This window comes from Bufo gargarizans, chromosome 1 (genome assembly GCF_014858855.1).
Source record: "Bufo gargarizans isolate SCDJY-AF-19 chromosome 1, ASM1485885v1, whole genome shotgun sequence".
Classification (NCBI taxonomy): domain Eukaryota; kingdom Metazoa; phylum Chordata; class Amphibia; order Anura; family Bufonidae; genus Bufo; species Bufo gargarizans.
Window position 1 is genome coordinate 381,197,557 of NC_058080.1, and position 20,431 is coordinate 381,217,987.

Genomic DNA, 20,431 nt, shown 5'->3' on the forward strand with positions numbered 1-20,431 from the left:
ATTATTTTCCCTTATAACCATGTTATAAGGGAAAATAATAAAGATCGGGTCCCCATCCTTATCGTCTCCTAGCAACCATGCGTGAAAATCGCACCGCATTCGCACTTGATTTTCACGCAGCCCCATTCACTTCTATGGGGCCTGCGTTGCGTGAAAAACACACAATATAGAAGGTGCTCCGTATGCATTCTGTTTACGTATTTCTGTATTTCTGTTCCGTTCAAAGATAGAACATGTCCTATTTCCCGCAGATCACATTCCGTGGCTCCCTTCAAGTCAATGGTTCTGCAAAAAAAGGAATGTATACGGAATGTCTTTCATGGCAGCACGGTGGCTCAGTGGTTAGCACTGGTGCCTTGCAGCGCTGGGGTCCTAGGTTCGAATCCGACCAAGGGCAACATCTGCATGGAGTTTGTATGTTCTCCCCGTGCTTGCGTGGGTTTCCTCCGGTTTCCTCCCACACTCCAAAGACATACTGATAGGGACCCTAGATTGTGAGCCCCATTGGGGACAGTTGGATGATAATGTCTGTAAAGCGCTGTGGAATTAGTAGCGCTATATAAGTGTGTATAATAATAATATACCGTTCCGTTTTTGTGGAACCAACTTTTGAAAATGTTATGCCCAGCCCAATTTTTTTATGTACTTACTGTTTAACCATTATTGTATGCTTCCGTTTCCGATCAGCAAAAAATGGATCACAAACGGAAACCAAACGGAAAAACTGAACAGAAGCGGAACAAAACCGGAAACACTACTGAAACAAAAAACTTAAAAACAGATCCGTTTAAAATGGACCGCAAAACCATATGGTTGTGTGCAGGAGGCCTAAGTGTGAACTCAGCCTAAGGGCTCATGCACACAGCCGTATGTATTTTGCGGTCTGCAAAAAACTGATCCGCGAAAAATACGGATGACGTCCATGTGCATTCAGTTTTTTGCGGAACGGAACAGCCTGTACCTTGGTGCTCTAACTGCCTGATTTGCATAAAGATAAAACGCGGGTGCAATGCATGAGGTGAACGCATTGCACCCCCACTGAATTCAGACCCATTCACGTCAATGGGGCTGTGCACATGAGTGGTTGCTAGGTGACGACTGGGATGGGGACCCGATCATTATTATTTTCCCTTATAACATGGTTATAAGGGAAAATAATAGCATTCTTAATACAGAATGCTAAGTAAATTAGGGATAGAGGGGTTAAACAATAAAAAATATATATATTTTAACTCCCCTCATCCACTTGTTCGCGCAGCTCAGCTCGTCTTCTTTCTTCTTCTTTGAGGACATGGGAGGAAAAGGACCGTTGGTGATGTCACTGCGCTCATCACATGGTCCATCACATGATCCATTACCATGCTGATGGACCATGTTATGAGCACAGTGACATCACCAAAGGTCCTTTTCCGCCCATGTCCTCAAAGAAGAAGAAAGACGACGAGTCGGGCTGCGAGAACAAGTGGATAAGGTGAGTTTCATTTTTTTTTTATTATTTTTTTTTAAACCCCTCCATCCTTAAATTTACTTGGCATTCTGTGTTAAGAATGCTATTATTTTCACTTATAACCATGTTATAAGGGAAAATAATAAAATCTACACAACACTGATCCCAAACCCGAACTTCTGTGAAAAAGTTCGGGTTCGTGTCTGGGTACCAAACATGCTGCTTTGCAGAAAAATTGCGCATTTTCCCCCAACGCACCTGCAATGCCTGTGTGAAAGAGGCCGAATAGGTTTGATCATACTGACAGAGGCTCTTTAAAGAGGTTGTGCAGGAATAGAAAACATAGCTGCTTTCTACCAAAAACAGCACCAATCATTGTCCGTGATGTGTGTGTGTGGTTTTGTAGCTCAGCTCCATTGGAGTTAGGCCTCATGCACACGGCCGTTGCCCGGCCGTCGACGTAATGCGGATATGCGGGCACTGGCCGTGTGCTCCCCGCATCACCTAATCGGACCCATTCACTTGAATGGGTCCTCAATCCGGAGCTGCGGTGCGGGACGGAGGGACGTGACCTCATGGAACCACTACGGAGTGCTTCCATGGTGTTTCTGTCCGTGCCTCCGCACCGCAAAAAAATAGAACATGTTCTATTTTTTTGTGGTGCGGACGGATCACGGACCCATTCAAGTTGAATGGCTCTCGATCTGTCCCGGCCGCCGCACAGACATTGCCCGTGCATTGGGGACCGCAATTTGCGGTCCCCAATGCACAGGACGGCCGTGTGAAGGAGGCCTTATTGGGACAGAACTGCATTACTGCATACAACCCATGGACAGGGGTGGTGCTGTTTTTTGGAAGAAAGCAGCTATGTTTTATTAAATGTGGACAACCCTTTTAAGAATTCTAAACTGATGAAACTGAATGACCAAGTACAAAAAAACTGTGTTGTCAGCTGTTAAAATGAGAGAAAATTGCAGAAACAACCCTCCACCAGATTGATGTGCATTTAGCCACTCTGTTGTATAGACGTAACGTCTATGTTTATTACAGGTGTATAAGATGATGCTGTCCTGCTGGTCATTCCAACCATCTGAGCGGCCAACATTCAGTGCTCTAGAGAATCAGTGTGAACAGCTCCGCAGAGAATATCAGAGCGTGCCCAACACTCGGAACGGCAACATGTATGAAGCCGAGTTTCAGTTCAGTTAGAATTGAAGGCATACTGTATGTTATCATTTGGTGTAAATATTTACAATGAACACAAATGCAAGAGCACAAGTATTCCACCTGAAATACTTTCTGTGCATTCCCGCTAAAGCTAAAATCCTAATAAATGTACATGTACTAGATTCTAAATCAACAAATAAAGATATTTTAAAATGTGTTACAAGACACGTTATTCTCCTTGAACGCAGGTTGACACTACTATGCATGGGTGCAGTGCTTGTTTGCAGCTTTCACTGGTTTTGCTTACAGCCCCCTACTAGGCAATGTTTAAGTGGCCTGTTCCTGGTGTTTTGTCATTTAGTGCCATATCCCTCATGCTGACATTTGAAAGGGCTATCCCCTTCGGATAATTCCTTTTTGTTGGAAGGATCCCCCTAAAATAGGCTTATCTTAAGATGACACACAGCTGGGACATCCTGAATAGTGTTGAGCACGAATATTCAAATTTTTATCGCAAATATTGCCACTTAGAGAATTCGCGAATATTTAGAATATAGTGCTATATATTCATTATATCGAATATTCAGTATTTTTTTCCATCTGAAGACATGATTCCTCTCTCCTCCTTGCTTGTGGGCCTATGAGAAGGAAGCAATGTCAAGTTCACAACAATACTTAGTGCACCAATTAATAATCTGTAGTCAGACCTGCTAAAATGTGAAGTTGCCCGTAGTGCGATAAAATATTCTAATCATTGCCGATTAGCGCCATCGCGAATATATTGGAGCACTTGACTCTATCTGCATATAAAGCTATTCTAATGTTCTGCCGTGCCAACCATTTTATCCAGTCTCAGGAAACTTATACCAGCTTGAAAAATGTAGCCAAAGTGACCATGCCTGTATTTCGCGTAACGAATTCGCATTACGCGATTTTTACATTGCCGATTTATCGCATTCAATAAACTAATCTCGATTTCTCGAAATTCGCAAATTTATTCTACAAAATATTTGTGAAATATTGCGAATTCGAATATAGCCCCGGCTGCTCATCACTAATCCTGAAATCAATCTGTGGAAGAATCTGGCTGTGTGTACACCACAGGGAAAATAGCTGAATTCTGGTGAAAAATGTTGTAGGTAGTCTGTGACTGTGATCGCCACTCTGGGGGAGTCATATACCTTAGGCAGAATGTGACTGATATATGCATGTAATTCTCACTGGGGACATTGAGAAATGCACTGCAGATATACTACACCAGTGATGGCGAACCTTTTAGAGACCAAGTGCCCAAACTGAAAACCAAAACCCACTTATTTATCGCAAAGTGCCAACATGGCAATGTTACCTGAATACTACAATCCAATATAGTATATCTTCTATGTAGTTTATCACTTGGCTATAACAGCCTGCCTACATTCAGTGCACTGCCTGTGCTGTACATAGTGCGCCCTGCGCTGATGAATGGCAGGAAAAGTCTAAGGCAAATTGGTACACCATAGACTATTTTCAGGGTCCGGGTGCCCACAGAGAGAGCCATAGGTTCGCCACCACTGTACTACACTGTGATATAAATGTATTGCATTATAAATGTGTGGGTTGCACTGAGGTTATGCTGCCACCTAGTGGAAAATTGTATTATTGCTTTTGGAAAATGTGTGTGGACGTAAGGCACCTGTCACGAGGGTGTCAAGAGCCACGCCTGACTCCGTTGTACCCGGGGTCAGGAGGTCGCAGCGGTTGGCTGCACGCTCTATGTCAGATAGGGAAGTTTCCTTATTGTAGCTTTCTGAGTTTGCTTTACAAACCCTTTTGGCTCACTCAGGGATCCGTAGCTCCTTCTCTCAGCTGTTCCTTGTCCAGCACTCCCAATCCTCCTTATATTCCCCTCTCACACTTCTCTGGTTGCCAGATATAGAGCTTCCTGCCTGGACATCTATTCTGACCCACTGGAGCTGTGTTGCTGTGTTCTCTGAGTGTTGCCTTAGAACGCTACCCTCCGGATCCCTGTTGGACCTTTGTGGACAATTGTTGCCGTCCACCTGGGTGTTTGTGTTTGTCTGTGTTTGTCTGTCCTCTCCCTGGTGTTTCCCTCTTAGTGCAGTGGTGAGGACTAGCGATCCCACCGGCCCGTTCATTATCTAGGGCTCATTTCAGGGAAAGCCAGGGTTTAGGCACGTGATCGCCGCACGGGTGAGGAACCCGTCTAGGGACGACAGGGCAGGCAGGTACCAGCTGCAAGGTGAGTTAGGGGTCACCACCTTTCCCTCTCCCTTGTGCAGGGCTTTCCCTGTTTTCCTCCCTGTGTGTGTTGCCGGTCATTACAGCACCTTTTAGTCATGTGCTTCTATGAGTCAGGAATGTGTTGTTTAAATCAGGTTTTTATGTAACATATTTTTTAAATTTTTTGTCAACATCTATATTTAACCCCTTAGGGACACAGCCTTTTTACACCTTAGGACCAGGCCATTTTTTGCAAATCTGACCAGTGTCACTTTAAGTGCTCATAACTTTAAAACGCTTTGACTTATCCAGGCCGTTCTGAGATTGTTTTTTCGTCACATATTGTACTTCATGACACTGGTGAAATGAAGTCAAAAAAAAATTTTTTTTTGCACCAAAAAATACCTAATTTAACAAATTTTTGGAAAAATTAGCAAATTTCAAAGTTTCAGTTTCTCTACTTCTGTAATACATAGTAATACCCCCAAAAATTGTGATGACTTTACATTCCCCATATGTCTACTTTATGTTTGAATTGTTTTGGGAATATTTTATTTTTTGGGGATGTTATAAGGCTTAGAAGTTTAGAAGCAAATCTTGAAATTTTTCAGCAATTTACAAAAACGACATTTTTAGGGACCAGTTCAGGTCTGAAGTCACTTTGCGAGGCTTACATAATAGAAACCACCCAAAAATGACCCCATCTAAGAAACTACACCCCTCAAGGTATTCAAAACTGATTTTACATACGTTGTTAACCCTTTAGGTGTTGCACAAGAGTTATTGGCAAATGGGGATGAAATTTGAGAATTTCTTTTTTTTGTCAAATTTTTTATTTTAACCCATTTTTTCCACTAACAAAGCAAGGGTTAACAGCCAAACAAGACTGTATCTTTATTACCCTGACTCTGCCGTTTACAGAAACACCCAATATGTGGCCGTAAACTACTGTACGGCCACACAGCGGGGCATAGGGTGAAAGGTGCGCCGTTTGGTTTTTGGAGGGCTGATTTTTATGGACTGGTTTATTTACACCATGTCCCATTTGAAGACCCCTGATGCACCCCTAGAGTAGAAACTCCCTAAAAGTGACCCCATCTAAGAAACTACACCCCTCAAGGTATTCAAAACTGATTTTACATTCGTCGTTAACTCTTTAGGTGTTGCGCAAGAGTTATTGGCAAATGGGGATGAAATTTGCAAATTTCATTTTTTTGTCTAATTTTCCATTTTAACCCATTTTTTCCACTAACAAATCAAGGGTTAACAGCCAAACAAGACTGTATCTTTATTGCCCTGACTCTGCCGTTTACAGAAACACCCAATATGTGGCCGTAAACTACTGTACGGCCACACAGCGGGGCGTAGAGGGAAAGGTGCGCCGTTTGGTTTTTGGCGGGCTGATTTTTATGGACTGGTTTATTTACACCATGTCCCATTTGAAGACCCCTGATGCACCCCTAGAGTAGAAACTCCCTAAAAGTGACCCCATCTAAGAAACTACACCCCTCAAGGTATTCAAAACTGATTTTACATTCGTCGTTAACCCTTTAGGTGTTGCGCAAGAGTTATTGGCAAATGGGGATGAAATTTGCAAATTTCATTTTTTTGTCTAATTTTCCATTTTAACCCATTTTTTCCACTAACAAAACAAGGGTTAACAGCCAAACAAGACTGTATCTTTATTGCCCTGACTCTGCCGTTTACAGAAACACCCAATATGTGGCCGTAAACTACTGTACGGCCACACAGCGGGGCGTAGAGGGAAAGGTGCGCCGTTTGGTTTTTGGCGGGCTGATTTTTATGGACTGGTTTATTTACACCATGTCCCATTTGAAGACCCCTGATGCACCCCTAGAGTAGAAACTCCCTAAAAGTGACCCCATCTAAGAAACTACACCCCTCAAGGTATTCAAAACTGATTTTACATTCGTCGTTAACCCTTTAGGTGTTGCACAAGAGTTATTGGCAAATGGGGATGAAATTGGAAAATTTCATTTTTTTGCCTTATTTTCCATTTTAACCCATGTTTTCTACTAACAAAGCAAGGGTTAACAGCCAAACAAGACTGTATCTTTATTACCCTGACTCTGCCGTTTACAGAAATACCCAATATGTGGCCGTACACTACTGTACGGCCACACAGCGGGGCGTAGAGTGAAAGGTGCGCCGTTTGGTTTTTGGAGGGCTGATTTTTATGGACCGGTTTATTTACACCGTGTCCTGTTTCAACCCCCCTGATGCACCCCTGGAGTCGAAACTCCCTAAAAGTGACCCCATTTTGGAAACTACGGGATAAGGTGGCATTTTTTGGGGGAGTATTTTTAGGGTAAATATAATTTTTGGTTGCTCTATATTACATTTTTGTGAGGTAAGGTTACCAAAAATTGAAATTCTGATATTTCATCTCCATTTGCCATTAACTGTTGAGGAACACCTAAAGGGTTAATAAAGTTTGTATAATCATTTTTGAATACCTTGAGGGGTGTAGTTTCTTAGATGGGGTCAATTTTAGGGAGTTTTTACTCTAGGGGGGCATCAGGGGGGCTTCAAAAGGGATATGGTGTCAATAAAAAAGGCCATCAAAATCGGCCTTCCAGAAACCATGTCGGTCCTTTCCTTTTGCAGCCTCCCTTTTACGGATACAGCAGTTTACGACCACAAATGTGGCGTTTCTGTAAACTGCAGTATCAGGGTAATAAATTTTAACTTTTGTTTGGTTGTTAACCCTTGTTTTGTTACCGGAAAAAACGGACTGAAATGGAAAAGTGCCAAAAATAGCGGTTTTGGCACCGTTTTTTTGTTTTTTTTTTAACCGTGTTAATCTGGGTAGTTAGGTCATGGGATATTGTTATAGAGGAGATTCTTACGGACGCGGCAATATCTAATAAGTCTACTTTTTTTTACAATTATTTAGGTTTTTGACTATATTATCTTTTTTGATACAACTTTTTTTTTTGGGTATCTCTAAAGTCTAAGTGTCATTTTTTTTATTTTCTTTTAGCCAATTATCTTATGTGGGGGCTCATTTTTTGCGGGATGAGCGGACGGTTTTATTGGCACTATTTTGGGGGCTATATGACTTTTTGATCGCTTGCTATTAAACTTTTTGTTATGTAAGGTGACAAAAAAAAAATTTTTTTGCACCTATTTTTTTTTTTTTTTTTACTGTGTTAATCTGGGGGGTTGGGTCATGGGGTATTTTTATAGAGGAGATTCTTACGGACGTGGCGATACCTAATAAGTCAACTTTTTTTTTACAATTATTTAGGTTTTAGACTATATTATCCTTTTTGATACCCTAAAAAAATTTTTGTATCTCTAAAGTCTAAGAGTCATTTTCTATTTTTTTTTTTATCTGATTATCTTATGTGGGGGCTCATTTTTTGCGGGATGAGATGACGGTTTTATTGGCACTAATTTGGGGGCTATATGACTTTTTGATCGCTTGCTATTAAACTTTTTATTATGTAAGGTGACAAAAAAAACCTTTTTTTGCACCTTTTTTTTTTTTCTGGACCGTGTTAATCTGGGGGGTTAGGTCATGGGGCATTTTTATAGAGGAGATTATTACAGACGCGGCAATACCTATGTCTACTTTTAATAAATTATTTTAGTTTTTTTGGGTGTCTCAAGTCTGAGAACCATTTTTTTTTATCTGATGTCAGTGCTAAATTGGGATATAAATTTAGTACTCCATGGAAGTGTGATACTCCCTGAAGCAACCGTCAATGCAGAGGCCCGGATGATCGGGGCATGTGTCGCACTGAGTAGTCGTGTCCTTCCGTATCCCCCTCCTGCGACACACTCTGCACTTTTTTTGGGTTCGTCCCTTCTTTCCAGTATGGGGGACCACACCTGGAAAGTGTTGGCCAGGGACGATCCGGGCGCCTACAGTTCCCGAGGTACTCCGGCCTGCTCTTTCCCGGTCCGAAAAGATCAGGGCCTTGAGGACTGCCTCATAGAACTGGAGGAATGTCCCTGTGCTGCCAGCGCTTCGGGATAGTACAAAAGAGTTGTACATGGCAACCTGTACCAAGTAGACCGCAACTTTTTTGTACCATGCCCGGGTTTTGCGCATGGCGTTATATGGCTTGAGGACTTGATCCGAGAGATCAACTCCTCCCATATACCGATTGTAGGCGACGATACAATCGGGCTTGAGGACCGTTGCCGCGGTACCTCGCACAGGGACAGGGGTGATGCCGTTACCATGAATTGTGGACAGCATAAGGACATCCCTCTTGTCCTTATACCTGACCAGCAACAGGTTTCCAGTGGTAAGGGCACGGGTCTCACCCCTGGGGATAGGTACCTGGAGGGGGTGGGCAGGGAGGCCGCGTTGATTTTTCCGCACGGTCCCACAAGCGGACGTGGATCTGGCGGCAAGGGACTGGAACAAGGGGATACTGGTATAAAAGTTATCCACGTACAAGTGGTAACCCTTATCCAGCAGTGGGTGCATAAGGTCCCACACAAGTTTCCCGGTAACACCCAGAGTGGGGGGACATTCTGGGGGTTGAATCCGGGAATCTCGCCCCTCGTATACACGAAATTTGTAAGTGTACCCTGAGGTACTCTCACAAATTTTGTATAGCTTCACGCCATACCTCGCCCGCTTGGAAGGCACATACTGGCGGAAAATGAGTCTCCCCTTGAACGCAATGAGAGACTCATCAACCACGACCTCCCTTCCAGGTACATAGGCCTCCATGAATTTGGCCCCAAAGTGATCGATGACCGGCCGTATCTTGTACAGACGGTCATGGGCAGGATCACCTCGGGGTGGACATGCTGCATTATCGGAATAATGCAGACATTTCCTGATGGCCTCAAACCGGGAGCGTGTCATAACCGTACTGTAAAGTGGGGTCTGATATAGGACGTCCCCAATCCAGTACAGCCTGGCACTGGGTTTCTTGACCAGGCCCATATGTAGCACGAGGCCCCAAAATGTCCTCATTTCGGCTGCACTGACCGGCGTCCAGCCACCGGGCCTGGCCAAAAAGGAGCCCGGGTGTTGAGCGACGAACTGTTGGGCGTACAGATTCGTCTGCTCCACCATCAGATTTACCAGTGGGTCACTGAAAAAATGACAAAAAAAGTCATATTCAGTGTAGCCCACTGTGGAAATCTGGATTCCTGATTGGCCTACAAAATCAGGAATCACGGGCTCGTATCGCTCTGGGCTACACCAGACAAGTTCACCGGCAGGGTGCTCCGGTGGATTTAACTGGTGGGCCGGGAAACCAGTACGAGCCCCAGAGCTGCTCGTACTAGTGTGGGCCACAGGGTCCTTAACATGGCGGTCCCCTTGCTCCGCCTGGCGGCGTCTCCGCCGCCTTGGGGGCTCATCATCATCGCTAGATGATGAGGAGGATGCGGATGACAACAGGAATGTGGGGTCATCCTCATCCTCACTGGGACTCTCGGACTCGGAGGCAAGCTGGGCGTATGCCTCCTCGGCCGAGAACGTCCGGCGGGCCATAGGGGAGTGTGTGTCTGCGTGTATATGTGCGTGTGTGTAACTCTTTATTTGGTGTGCGTGTGTGAGGGGGCACGGGTGTTCACGAACTCACCCTAAAACTAACAGAAAAAAATAAATAAAACTAACTAAAAAAAAGGGCAAAAAAGTGAGGAAAAAAAATTCAAAACTGCTGATCAACCGTCCGAAGTTGATCAGCGGTGGGGTGTGCGATGCGCTAACAGTGGCCGGACGCTAAGTGCCGGTCACAGTCAGCGAACTCAAAAAAAATAAAAAAAATAAAAAAAAAGCACCCCAAAAAAGGTGGGGGGGGGGGGCAAGTGGCAGGGGGAGGGGGGCAAGTGGCAGCACCCCTGGGGGGTCTAGGGTCACACAGCTGTGCTGTGGACCCCAGACACCCTAACTGGGGTGATGCAATAAAAAGTCAAAAAAACTACCTTTCCCTTTTTTTTCCCTGCCTATCCCAAACTTTCCCTAGCTGTCCCTATGTACCTGATGGGGTGCTGGGGGCAGAGATCGGGTCCTGGGGGGCACAGATCGGGGTGCAGGCAGCGGTGGCAGACACGTGCAGGCAGCTCCTCTCTCCTCCGGCGCTGGAACACAAAAGGAGGAGAGGGGCGCCTGCCTCTTTTGAATCTGCCGCCGGACCGCCCCCTGACCAATCAGAAAGCGATCCTGAGTGGTGATGTCACCATCACCACTCAGGATCGCTGGATGGTGATTGGTGGAGTGAAATCACACCACCATCACCATCCTGTTCCGGGTTATCGGGTCTTCAGAGACCCGAATAACCCGGAAACGCAGAAAACCGCAGGTCTGAATTGACCTGCGGGTTTCTGGGATCGCATACATGGGGGGGTCACCGGACCCCCCGACGCATTTGCCCCAAGTGCCTGCTCAATGATTTGAGCAGGCACGGGGTTCCGATCGCCGCCGGCCGCGCGGCGGTGATTGAAAATGCACAGGGCGTACATGTACGCCCTGTGTCCTTAAGTACCAGGGCACAAGGGCGTACCTGTACGCCCTGTGTCCTTAAGGGGTTAAACAAAAAACATAAAATCCTGCAGTTTTCGCACTGGCCGCTAAGCCTAATAATAGTCTCCACTTCTTGGTCTGCACAGATCACTTTACTGCAGTTACCTGCTTATCTGTCATTCTAATCCTGCCTGTAATGATATCACCTCTGTGTATAGATAAGGCAGGATCCACCATTCACTATAGGTGATATCACAGCTTATCTATTCTTTCCTTGTACAATGACCTCTGCACAGGTCACACATGCCCAGGAAACTCTTCCATAGAAGTTGATGAGGTCCCTTCCTGACCATTGTGTCTATGGCCCATGGGGCTGCTGTAAAGCAATTATAATGCTTTCTAAATAATAATAATAATAATAATCTTTTATTTATATAGCATCAACATATTCCGCAGGGGGTTCATGTATAAAAAGAGTCAACAATTAAAACAAGAGAAATCAGGGCCCTGCTTGCAAGAGCTTACAATCTTTGTTAAGAACAGCTCAGGCAAGATGGCTGCCCCCATAATCATGTTCAGGAAATAGAATAAATCTCTAATCAGAAAATAAAAACAGATCTGATCTTAACTGACAGGATTTTTGGTGACACACATTTCCTTTAAGGCTACTTTCACACTGGCGTTTCTGGGTCCGCTTGTGAGATCCGTTTCAGGGTTCTCACAAGCGGCCCCAAACGGATCAGTTCAGCCCCAATGCATTCTGAATGGATAAGGATCCGTTCAGAATGCATCAATTTGGCTGCGTTTGGTCTCCGTTGCGTTTTTCAGGCGATCACTAAAACGCAGCTTGAAACGTTTTGGTGTCCGCCTGGCCGTGCGGAGCCAAACTGATCCATCCTGACTTACAATGTAAGTCAATGGGGACGGATCAGTTTTTTTCACTGACACAATATGGTGCAATTGAAAACGGATCCAACCCCCATTGATTTTCAGTGTAAGTCAAGACGAATCCATTTTGACTTAGATTATTAATTTTTTAATGAATAATGCAAACGGATACAAGCGTTTGCATGATCGTTGCGGATCCGTCTGTGCAGATACAAGACGGATCCGCACCTAACGCAGGTGTGAAAGTAGCCTTAAGCTGTAGTGAGAGAAGGGGTAAATAGAAGTGCAGGCTAGCATTGATAGAAGGAAGATGAATGTCTGAGACTGAGAAAGAAGAGGCTACACATATCTGTATGTAACTAGCCAGGGAGGTAAGTCATGCTAGCCATAAAGGTGCAATCTCAGTGTCTAGATGCGACAAAAAAGCAGTTGAGCACTGCAGGGGAGTTGAGGCTAGAGCTGAAGAGCAGTGATGGCCAGTTCGCATTGTTCGCCCGCGAACACATGCGAGCTGCCATCTTTTCTCTCAAGTCCGGCAAGGCACAGGTAAGCCCTTACCTGTGCCTGTGCCGCGAGCCGGTCTGAAATTAAATGCGGTCAGAGGGAGCAGGCAGTTCCGAGAACAGCCGCCGGGGGCCTTCATTGGGCTGTTCTCAGAAATGCCCGCTCCCGCTGACCGCGTTTGATTTCAGACCGGCTCGCGGCACAGGCACAGGTAAGGGCTTACCTGTGCCTTGCCGGACTTGAGAGAAAAGATGGCGGCTCGCATGTGTTCGCGGGCGAACAATGCAAACTGGCCATCACTGCTGAGGAGTAGAAAGTTGCATAGCTCATGCATCTTGATAGCAGCCAAGGCCTCTCACCAAACCAGCCATTTTTGCGTTTTCATTTTTCTTCCTGGAGCCATAACTTTTTTATTTTTCTGTTCACCTATCCACATGAAAGCTTGTTTTTTGTGCAACAAGTTGTACTCTCTAATGCCACCATTTAATAAGATATAAAATGTAGTGGGAAGTGAGAAAAAAATTCCAAACCGAGTGGAATTTGGAAAAAAAATTAATTTCTCCACAGTTTTACGAGTTTTGTCCCTACGGCATTCCCTATGCAAAAAAACTGACCCGTGCCCTTCCTTCTCTGGGTCAGTACGATTACAACAATACCACATATGTATAGGCTTTATATGTTTAAATACTGAAACAATAAATTAAAACTTTGAAGAAAAAAAAACTTTTTTTTACATCACCATACTTTGACCCCCATAACTTTTTTATAGTTATGTCTACTGAGCTGTGTGGGGGGCTCATTTTTTGCGGTATGATCTGTCCTTTTTATTGCTACCATTTTGGAGTGTATGTGTTTTTTTTTTATCACATTTTATTAAAAAAAATATTTAGTAATAGAAGCGATCAAAAAATGGCAAATCAGCGATTTTGACTTTTTTCTATTGAGCCATTCGCTGTATTGGAAAAATATTTTTATATTTTAATACTACAGGTATTTTCAGTCACAGTGATGTCTATGATCTTTATATTTTTATTATTTATTAATTTATTTGTTATTCTAAGATAAGAGGGTGATTGAATTTTTTTTTATTATTTTATTACATTTTTTTACATTTACTTTTTAATTTTTTTGTAGCCCCTCTATGTCCATTACTTTGTTTTTTACACAATATTACTATATTCCCATTATGAGTATAGTAATTCTCTAATTGCCTGCCACCTGTTGGCCAGCATATGAACTGCAGCTCTAATACACTGGGACTCTTCAGAGAGACCCAGCCAATTAGAAATAATGACTGGCATCCCCAATTGCCACATGGTGATGGTGTTCTTAACCCGGAAGCGCGCGCTTCTGGGTTTTTCACACTTTAGATGCCGTGATCACACTTGAGCATAGCATCTAAAGGCTGCAATCAGAATTATTGATGGTCGTGGACATTAGCTGTAGGAAACAGCAGAGACCCATCAGCTAAGGCGCCCGCTGCAGGCGAAAGCGGCGCTGGTAGCACAGGGGTTAATAACCCCTATAGCTGACGGTGGATCTGCTGAAGTTAAATAGGGGTGCCGTCCTCTACATAACTATGGCGTATCCAGCGCCAGTCTAAATGTAGGCCAGCATCCTTGCTGGCTTACATTTAGACCATATTCTATGCTTAAAACAGGCGTAGAAAATCATGAATGAGACGGGCCTGAAATCTGCACCAAAAATACACCTAATATCGGTGTCACGGTCCCCTCTGTGAGAGAGTTGAGAAGATTGGATAGACTTGCTGCACGTGAGACTATCTGACAGGTCTCTCTGTTTTGCTCTATGTATGTTGTTGTTTGGCAGATCTCACCTCTCCTCAGGTGCCGCTCGTTATCAGTGATGAGGCTCTATTTAGATCTGTCTCATACTGCTGACCATGCGGTTGATCGTTTCTGCTTGGAGTTGCTAGTGCTGGTTTGTTTTGGCTCTCCTGCTTCTCCATACATCTCTAAGCTAAGAACTTGTTGCCTTCGCTGTTTCTTATTATCTGGTGTGTGTGTTGCATCTAGGCCTCAGGGAGACGCAGGTTCCTTCATTCTGGAAGGAACCAGCTGTCTCATCCCCTGCTACCTATCCGAGGGTTCGTCAGTTTTAGAAGGTATCCAGAGTTTTTCCACCATCAGGATCTGCTCATACTGGCAGTAATTAGGGAAAGGCCTAGGGATTACTAGGAGGTCGCCATCCTTCTTCCTTAGCTTTTGAGGCCTAGATTGTTGTCTATTCGTTTTGGTGTGTCTTTGGTGTTTTCCCTTCCCCTTAACCTTTGACAATAGGCATATTTCTGGATAGTAAATTACAACAGTATGTAATTTTTATTACAACTTACAACCATTGATGTAAAAATATAAGGGATTTTTTGACCGAGTACAATTTAATTGAATGATCCCCTTATTTCCTTTTCAACAGTTTTTCATCTAGAGCTTTACATTTTGGTTGCCTCTACAGAATATTGTCTCTGTCCCACACTGAACCAGTCAGCTCATAAATACTCATTGTATGCATGATCCCTAAAAATAGATTTTTATCCTAAATGAGTAAAATGCAATGATAAAGAAATTGCACCAAAGGTATCTATGGTCTTCACGTAAACAATTAAAAAATATTGACTTAGAGTAGTTGGCTACATGGCTAAGCAAAAATCTAAACAAATCACCAATTATAAATTAAAAATGCACAAAACAAAAGGATAAATACTTGGACCAGCAGGGACACCTGGTAGACCAAAAATGTAAAAGTAATGTACAAAACACCCATAGAGCTTATTATCGACACCACTGCAAACAAAGGCAATGGTTGCTGGCTGTCAAATGACAGGACATGTATTGGGCCTCGTAACACTCAATTTCCTTCTGTTAAGAACCTGTTAATGGTCCAGCTAGAGTCAGGGGTGTGTAATTAAGGCGCCATCTGTGTCTGGATGGTGGATAATAATACTGTGGGAGCTGCCTGTACTTCTTGGTGGATCAAATGATCCCGTCTACTAGAAGTCTATCTGGGCCATCCAGGGGCCTGTTCACTGTTTTCTTTAGTAACCACTGCACCTAACACCTCCTAACAGGTAGGTCAAAATGCCATATGCAGTGGACTTAAGGGAACTACCCGGGGGTCCCTTTAAGTTAGAATGTTTTTTGTTGTGACGCCAGTTGCATTTCAGCAACGAGGGACATAGTCCCCCTAAGTAGATGGTGTTAGTGGTACCCAGGTGTAGGAATGTCAGAGTGGTATAAGTGTTGCCTACAATGTCCCTTTAAGTGTAGCTGTGCACGTGTCACAGTGCTCCTACATGGATACCCTGGAACCCCAGGCATTGTCGTCCGCGGCAGAGCAAATAGGGTGAAGAGTTGAGGGATTTGTATAATGAATTGAGTCCAGACTTGTATATAGTTGATAACAATTTTACTTGAGTAAACTTTCATCAGGAAAACAATCTTCCAACTTTATATTGGTTACCAGCAGGTTTTGCCATAAATTCTGGCAGGCAAACACATTTGGCTTTGCTACAACTGTGACTCTCTAGCTCTGCTAACAGGATTAAATATAAACTTTTCCTGCTAATGAACCATTCGGCTCAACTGGCGGACATGTCAATCTTCTCCCTGGCACGGAGCGCATCCAATCAGCGCGCTCTGGTCTTAGCCAGGGAGAAGACGTTCCAGTTCTCGGGAGATTCTCCGGCTCTGGAAAGATGAAATCGCTCCAGTTCTCGGGCTCATTAGCATACAAGGCGGGAAATATTCTGGGGGGCAGCGCGGACAAACGGGGGAACTTTTTTTGGGGTGAAAGGTCCTCTTTAAGGTTGCAACCTCTTGATCCAGCAGAGCTGAAGGTACTCTGACTGGCCTTGGCAGGGCTCGTCCAGCAGGGATGAAGGCCTTCTTCCTACTCCAGGCAGGGTTTCCTCTAGACTCCCCTTCACTAACTAGTCCCTCCCTCTCCTAGAGAGGGCTAGAATGGAAAGAAGGGTTGCATTCTATGTAACATAGCTCTGACAAGCTTTCTGCCACCTGCTGGTGAACCAGGCACATTACATTAACGTGCAATAGTTGCATAGAAATAGGGATACACAATTTTGCAGGTCCTGAGAATAAATGCAGGGGATGACATTAAATTAACCATAGAATATAGTGGGGAGATGTAGAAGTGGTAATGCCACTCTGGGGCGTTACATTCCCCGGCACTTAAGAACCAAGCCGTCCTCAGCTTGTGCTTAGGGTGTGTATATATATATATATATATATATATATATATACACACACAGTAAAGACCAAAAGTTTGGACACACCTTCTAATTTAAAGAGTTTTCTTTATTTTCATGACTATGAAAATTGTAGATTCACACTGAAGGCACCAAAACTATGAATTAACACATGTGGAATAATATATATATATAACAAAAAAGTGTAAACCAACTGAAAATATGTCATATTCTAGGTTCTTCAAAGTAGCCACCTTTTGCTTTCATTACTGCTTTGCACACTCTTGGCATTCTCTTGATGAGCTTCAAGAGGTAATCACCTGAAATGGTCTTCCAACAGTCTTGAAGGAGTTCCCAGAGATGCTTAGCACTTGTTGGCCCTTTTGCCTTCACCCTGCGGTCCAGCTCACCCCAAACCATCTCGATTGGGTTCAGGTCCGGTGACTGTGGAGGCCAGGTCATCTGGCACAGCACCCCATCACCCCCCCCCCCCTCCCCCCGATCATTGGTGGCAGCGGAGTTCCGATCGGAGTCCCAGTTTAATCGCTGGGGCTCCGGTCGGTAACCATGGCAACCAGGACGCTACTGCAGTCCTGGTTGCCATGGTTACTTAGCAATAGTAGAAGCATCATACTTACCTGCTGGCTTCTGCGATGTCTGTGTCCGGCTGGTATGATGCTTCTACTATTGCTAAGTAACCATGGCAACCAGGACTGCAGTAGCGTCCTGGTTGCCATTGTTACCGATCGGAGCCCCAGCGATCAAACTGGGACTCCGATCGGAACTCCGCTGCCACCAATGATCAGGGGGGGGGGGGGAGGCCGCACACTGGCCACCATTGTTCTTATTACTATAGAGGGAGGGAGGGGGGCCGGGGGAGGCCGCACACTGGCTATTATTGTTCTTATTACAATAGAGGGAGGGAGGGGGGCGGCGCACACTGTGCCAACAATGTTCTTATTACAATAGAGGGAGGGAGGGGGGGCCTCACTGGCCACCAATGATATTCAAACTGGGGAGGGAGGGGGGTCTTGCCCCCTGCTGCCTGGCAGCCCCGGATCTTTTATGCAGACGGATCCGTCTGTATGAAAGTAACCTATGGCCACGGATAATGGACACGGATGCCAATCTTGTGTGCATCCATGTTCTTTCACGGACCCATTGACTTGAATGGGTCCGTGAACCGTTGTCCGTCAAAAAAATAGGACAGGTCATATTTTTTTGACGGACAGGATACACGGATCACGGTCTCAGCTGCAAAACGGTGCATTTTCCAATTTTTCCACGGACCCCTTGAAAGTCAAAGGGTCTGCGAAAAAAACGGAAAACAGCACAACGGCCACGGATGCACACAACGGTCGTGTGCATGAGGCCTAATACAAATTCTAACAGTCTATTCAGTAAGACTATCAGCTGTGTATCCACCTGACTTCTCCACAAGGCAACTGATGGTCCCAACCCTATTTATAAGGCAAGAAATCCCACTTATTAAACCTGACAGGGCACACCTGTGAAGTGAAAACCATTTCAGGTGACTACCTCTTCAAGCTCATCAAGAGAATGCCAAGAGTGTGCAAAGCAGTAATCAAAGCAAAAGGTGGATACTTTGAAGAACCTAGAATATGACAGATTTTCAGTTGTTTCACACTTTTTTGTTATGTATATAATTCCACATGTGTTAATTCATAGTTTTGATGCCTTCAGTGTGAATCTACAATTTTCATAGTCATGAAAATAAAGAAAACTCTTTGAATGAGAAGGTGTGTCCAAACTTTTGGTCTGTACTGTATATATATATATATATATATATATATATATATATATAAAAATATATGCTCTCAGGGTACCTGGAAAAATATAATGTGCTGCATAGAAATACATACAAAGACTAACATTTTAACATGGCTACTTATAGGCTCCTGACAGAGTAGGGTGTCTTTAAACAGTTCTCCCTCTCACAGCGAACCAACCAAACAAATGTACTTCACTAAGTACTCATACTGCACTAAGTGCTCAACACTCCATGACAACTTGGCCAAAGTCATCTGTGGAGCGTGGGGGCTGTCAGGTACTATAATCCCTCCACATTCTTTGATACTCCTGCAAACAGAAGGGTGGCTTCATCCTGTATTCCCTTCCAAGCACCAATGTCTAAAATTGCTTTACGCCTTGTCACCCTGATGACTGAACAGGTAGCTAAATACACATTTTCCTTAAGGCAGGACCCCTTGCCCTAGGACACACTAAACAAGGAGGAGGAGTCGGTTCTCTCTCCAAACACACATATAAGCAGCGATTCACGATTTTAGACCTGTTTGACTTTTACCACTCGGTTCCCCCTGTGTAGCAATAGGCTGAACTAACACTAGGTAAATAAGAACCATTAGTATTTTACTGTCCTCAGAGGCAGTCCATAATGAGCAACATGATGTTAGATCTGCTTGTGACATATACTAACTTCCTCAGAGGCAGTCCATAAGAACTAAGCAATGACATAAGGTGCTGACTATCTGGTTAACTGCATAATTACACTAAAGTCCTTACAAAATTGCATATAAGATCACATTGCAGCACTTGAAAAAGAATACACACAATAGGCTACAGTGCTTCAAACGTTGCTGAAACAGAAAAGAGCACTGCAAATACATAAAGCAAACATAGAAGGCACATTTCGAACACAATCAGGTAGTGCAATCATAAAATCACATTAGAGCATTAGAGTCTATTTTTAATGCCTGAGGGTAAAGTGCACCGAACTGTAACCTTAAGTGTAACAAAGTCATTTATAATCCATGGGTACAGTAATGTCATTATTTGTAATCCAATTGAGGTAATATTTGTAATCCACATAAGGCACAAAGTCATTTGTAATCCACATGGGTAATAAAAAGATACAGCAGCACAGGTTATGAGAACCGGTTAGCAAAGGGACTCTCAAATTACCTGGAAGGGGTAATTTCTTTATATGTTTTTATGCGTTTTCTTCTTTCTGATAAGTCACCTTCTCCGCTAAGCATCCTCTCCATCTTTTTCCTTTCTTCCTCTTTCTTTATCAAGTCCTGTAATGCACTCCTCATATGGGCCTTCCATCAGGCAAGGTCATTCTGCCATGTGTCATCCTCCTCTCTGGGTGGTGACTCTTGTACTGCCCTCCTCATTGCGGCTTCCACCTTCCACGGTAGCGGGTAGTTAACTACAGTCGGACTAACTGTCACTGACGTGGTGGACACGCATGACTGTGGAGCAAGGGGTGTTGGTGGCGCTGGAGTCCGGGGATGAGTGGCTCCAGCTCTGACTGGGGTTTCTCCCTGAAGCGGAACACTCCATCTTCTGTCTCTTGTAGGCGGCCAATATGTCCCCGGGCAGCTGGATCTTCCTGCCAGTGCTCCGGAGTGTGCACTGGGACCAGCGGTTGGGAGAGCAAACTCCCCCCCCCCCCCCCCCGTAGCGAAAGGCCCTTTAGGGGACCGCATTGGTGTGTACTCGACTTGCTTCCCCTTGTATAGACTATCACGGGCCT

The 20,431-nt window shown here is 44.3% G+C and overlaps 1 protein-coding gene across 2 annotated transcripts in view; it reads left to right on the forward strand.

The window, feature by feature from the left end:
- Positions 1-2,831, forward strand: part of JAK3 (Janus kinase 3) — a 283,985-nt gene extending 281,154 nt beyond the window's left edge. For both annotated transcript variants that reach the window (XM_044285317.1, XM_044285325.1), the window contains exon 24: positions 2,498-2,831. In XM_044285317.1, the coding sequence (XP_044141252.1) occupies positions 2,498-2,656 (159 nt within the window). In that variant the 3' untranslated portion in view covers positions 2,657-2,831. The remainder of the gene's footprint in view (positions 1-2,497) is intronic.
- The last annotated feature ends 17,600 nt before the right edge of the window (positions 2,832-20,431 follow it).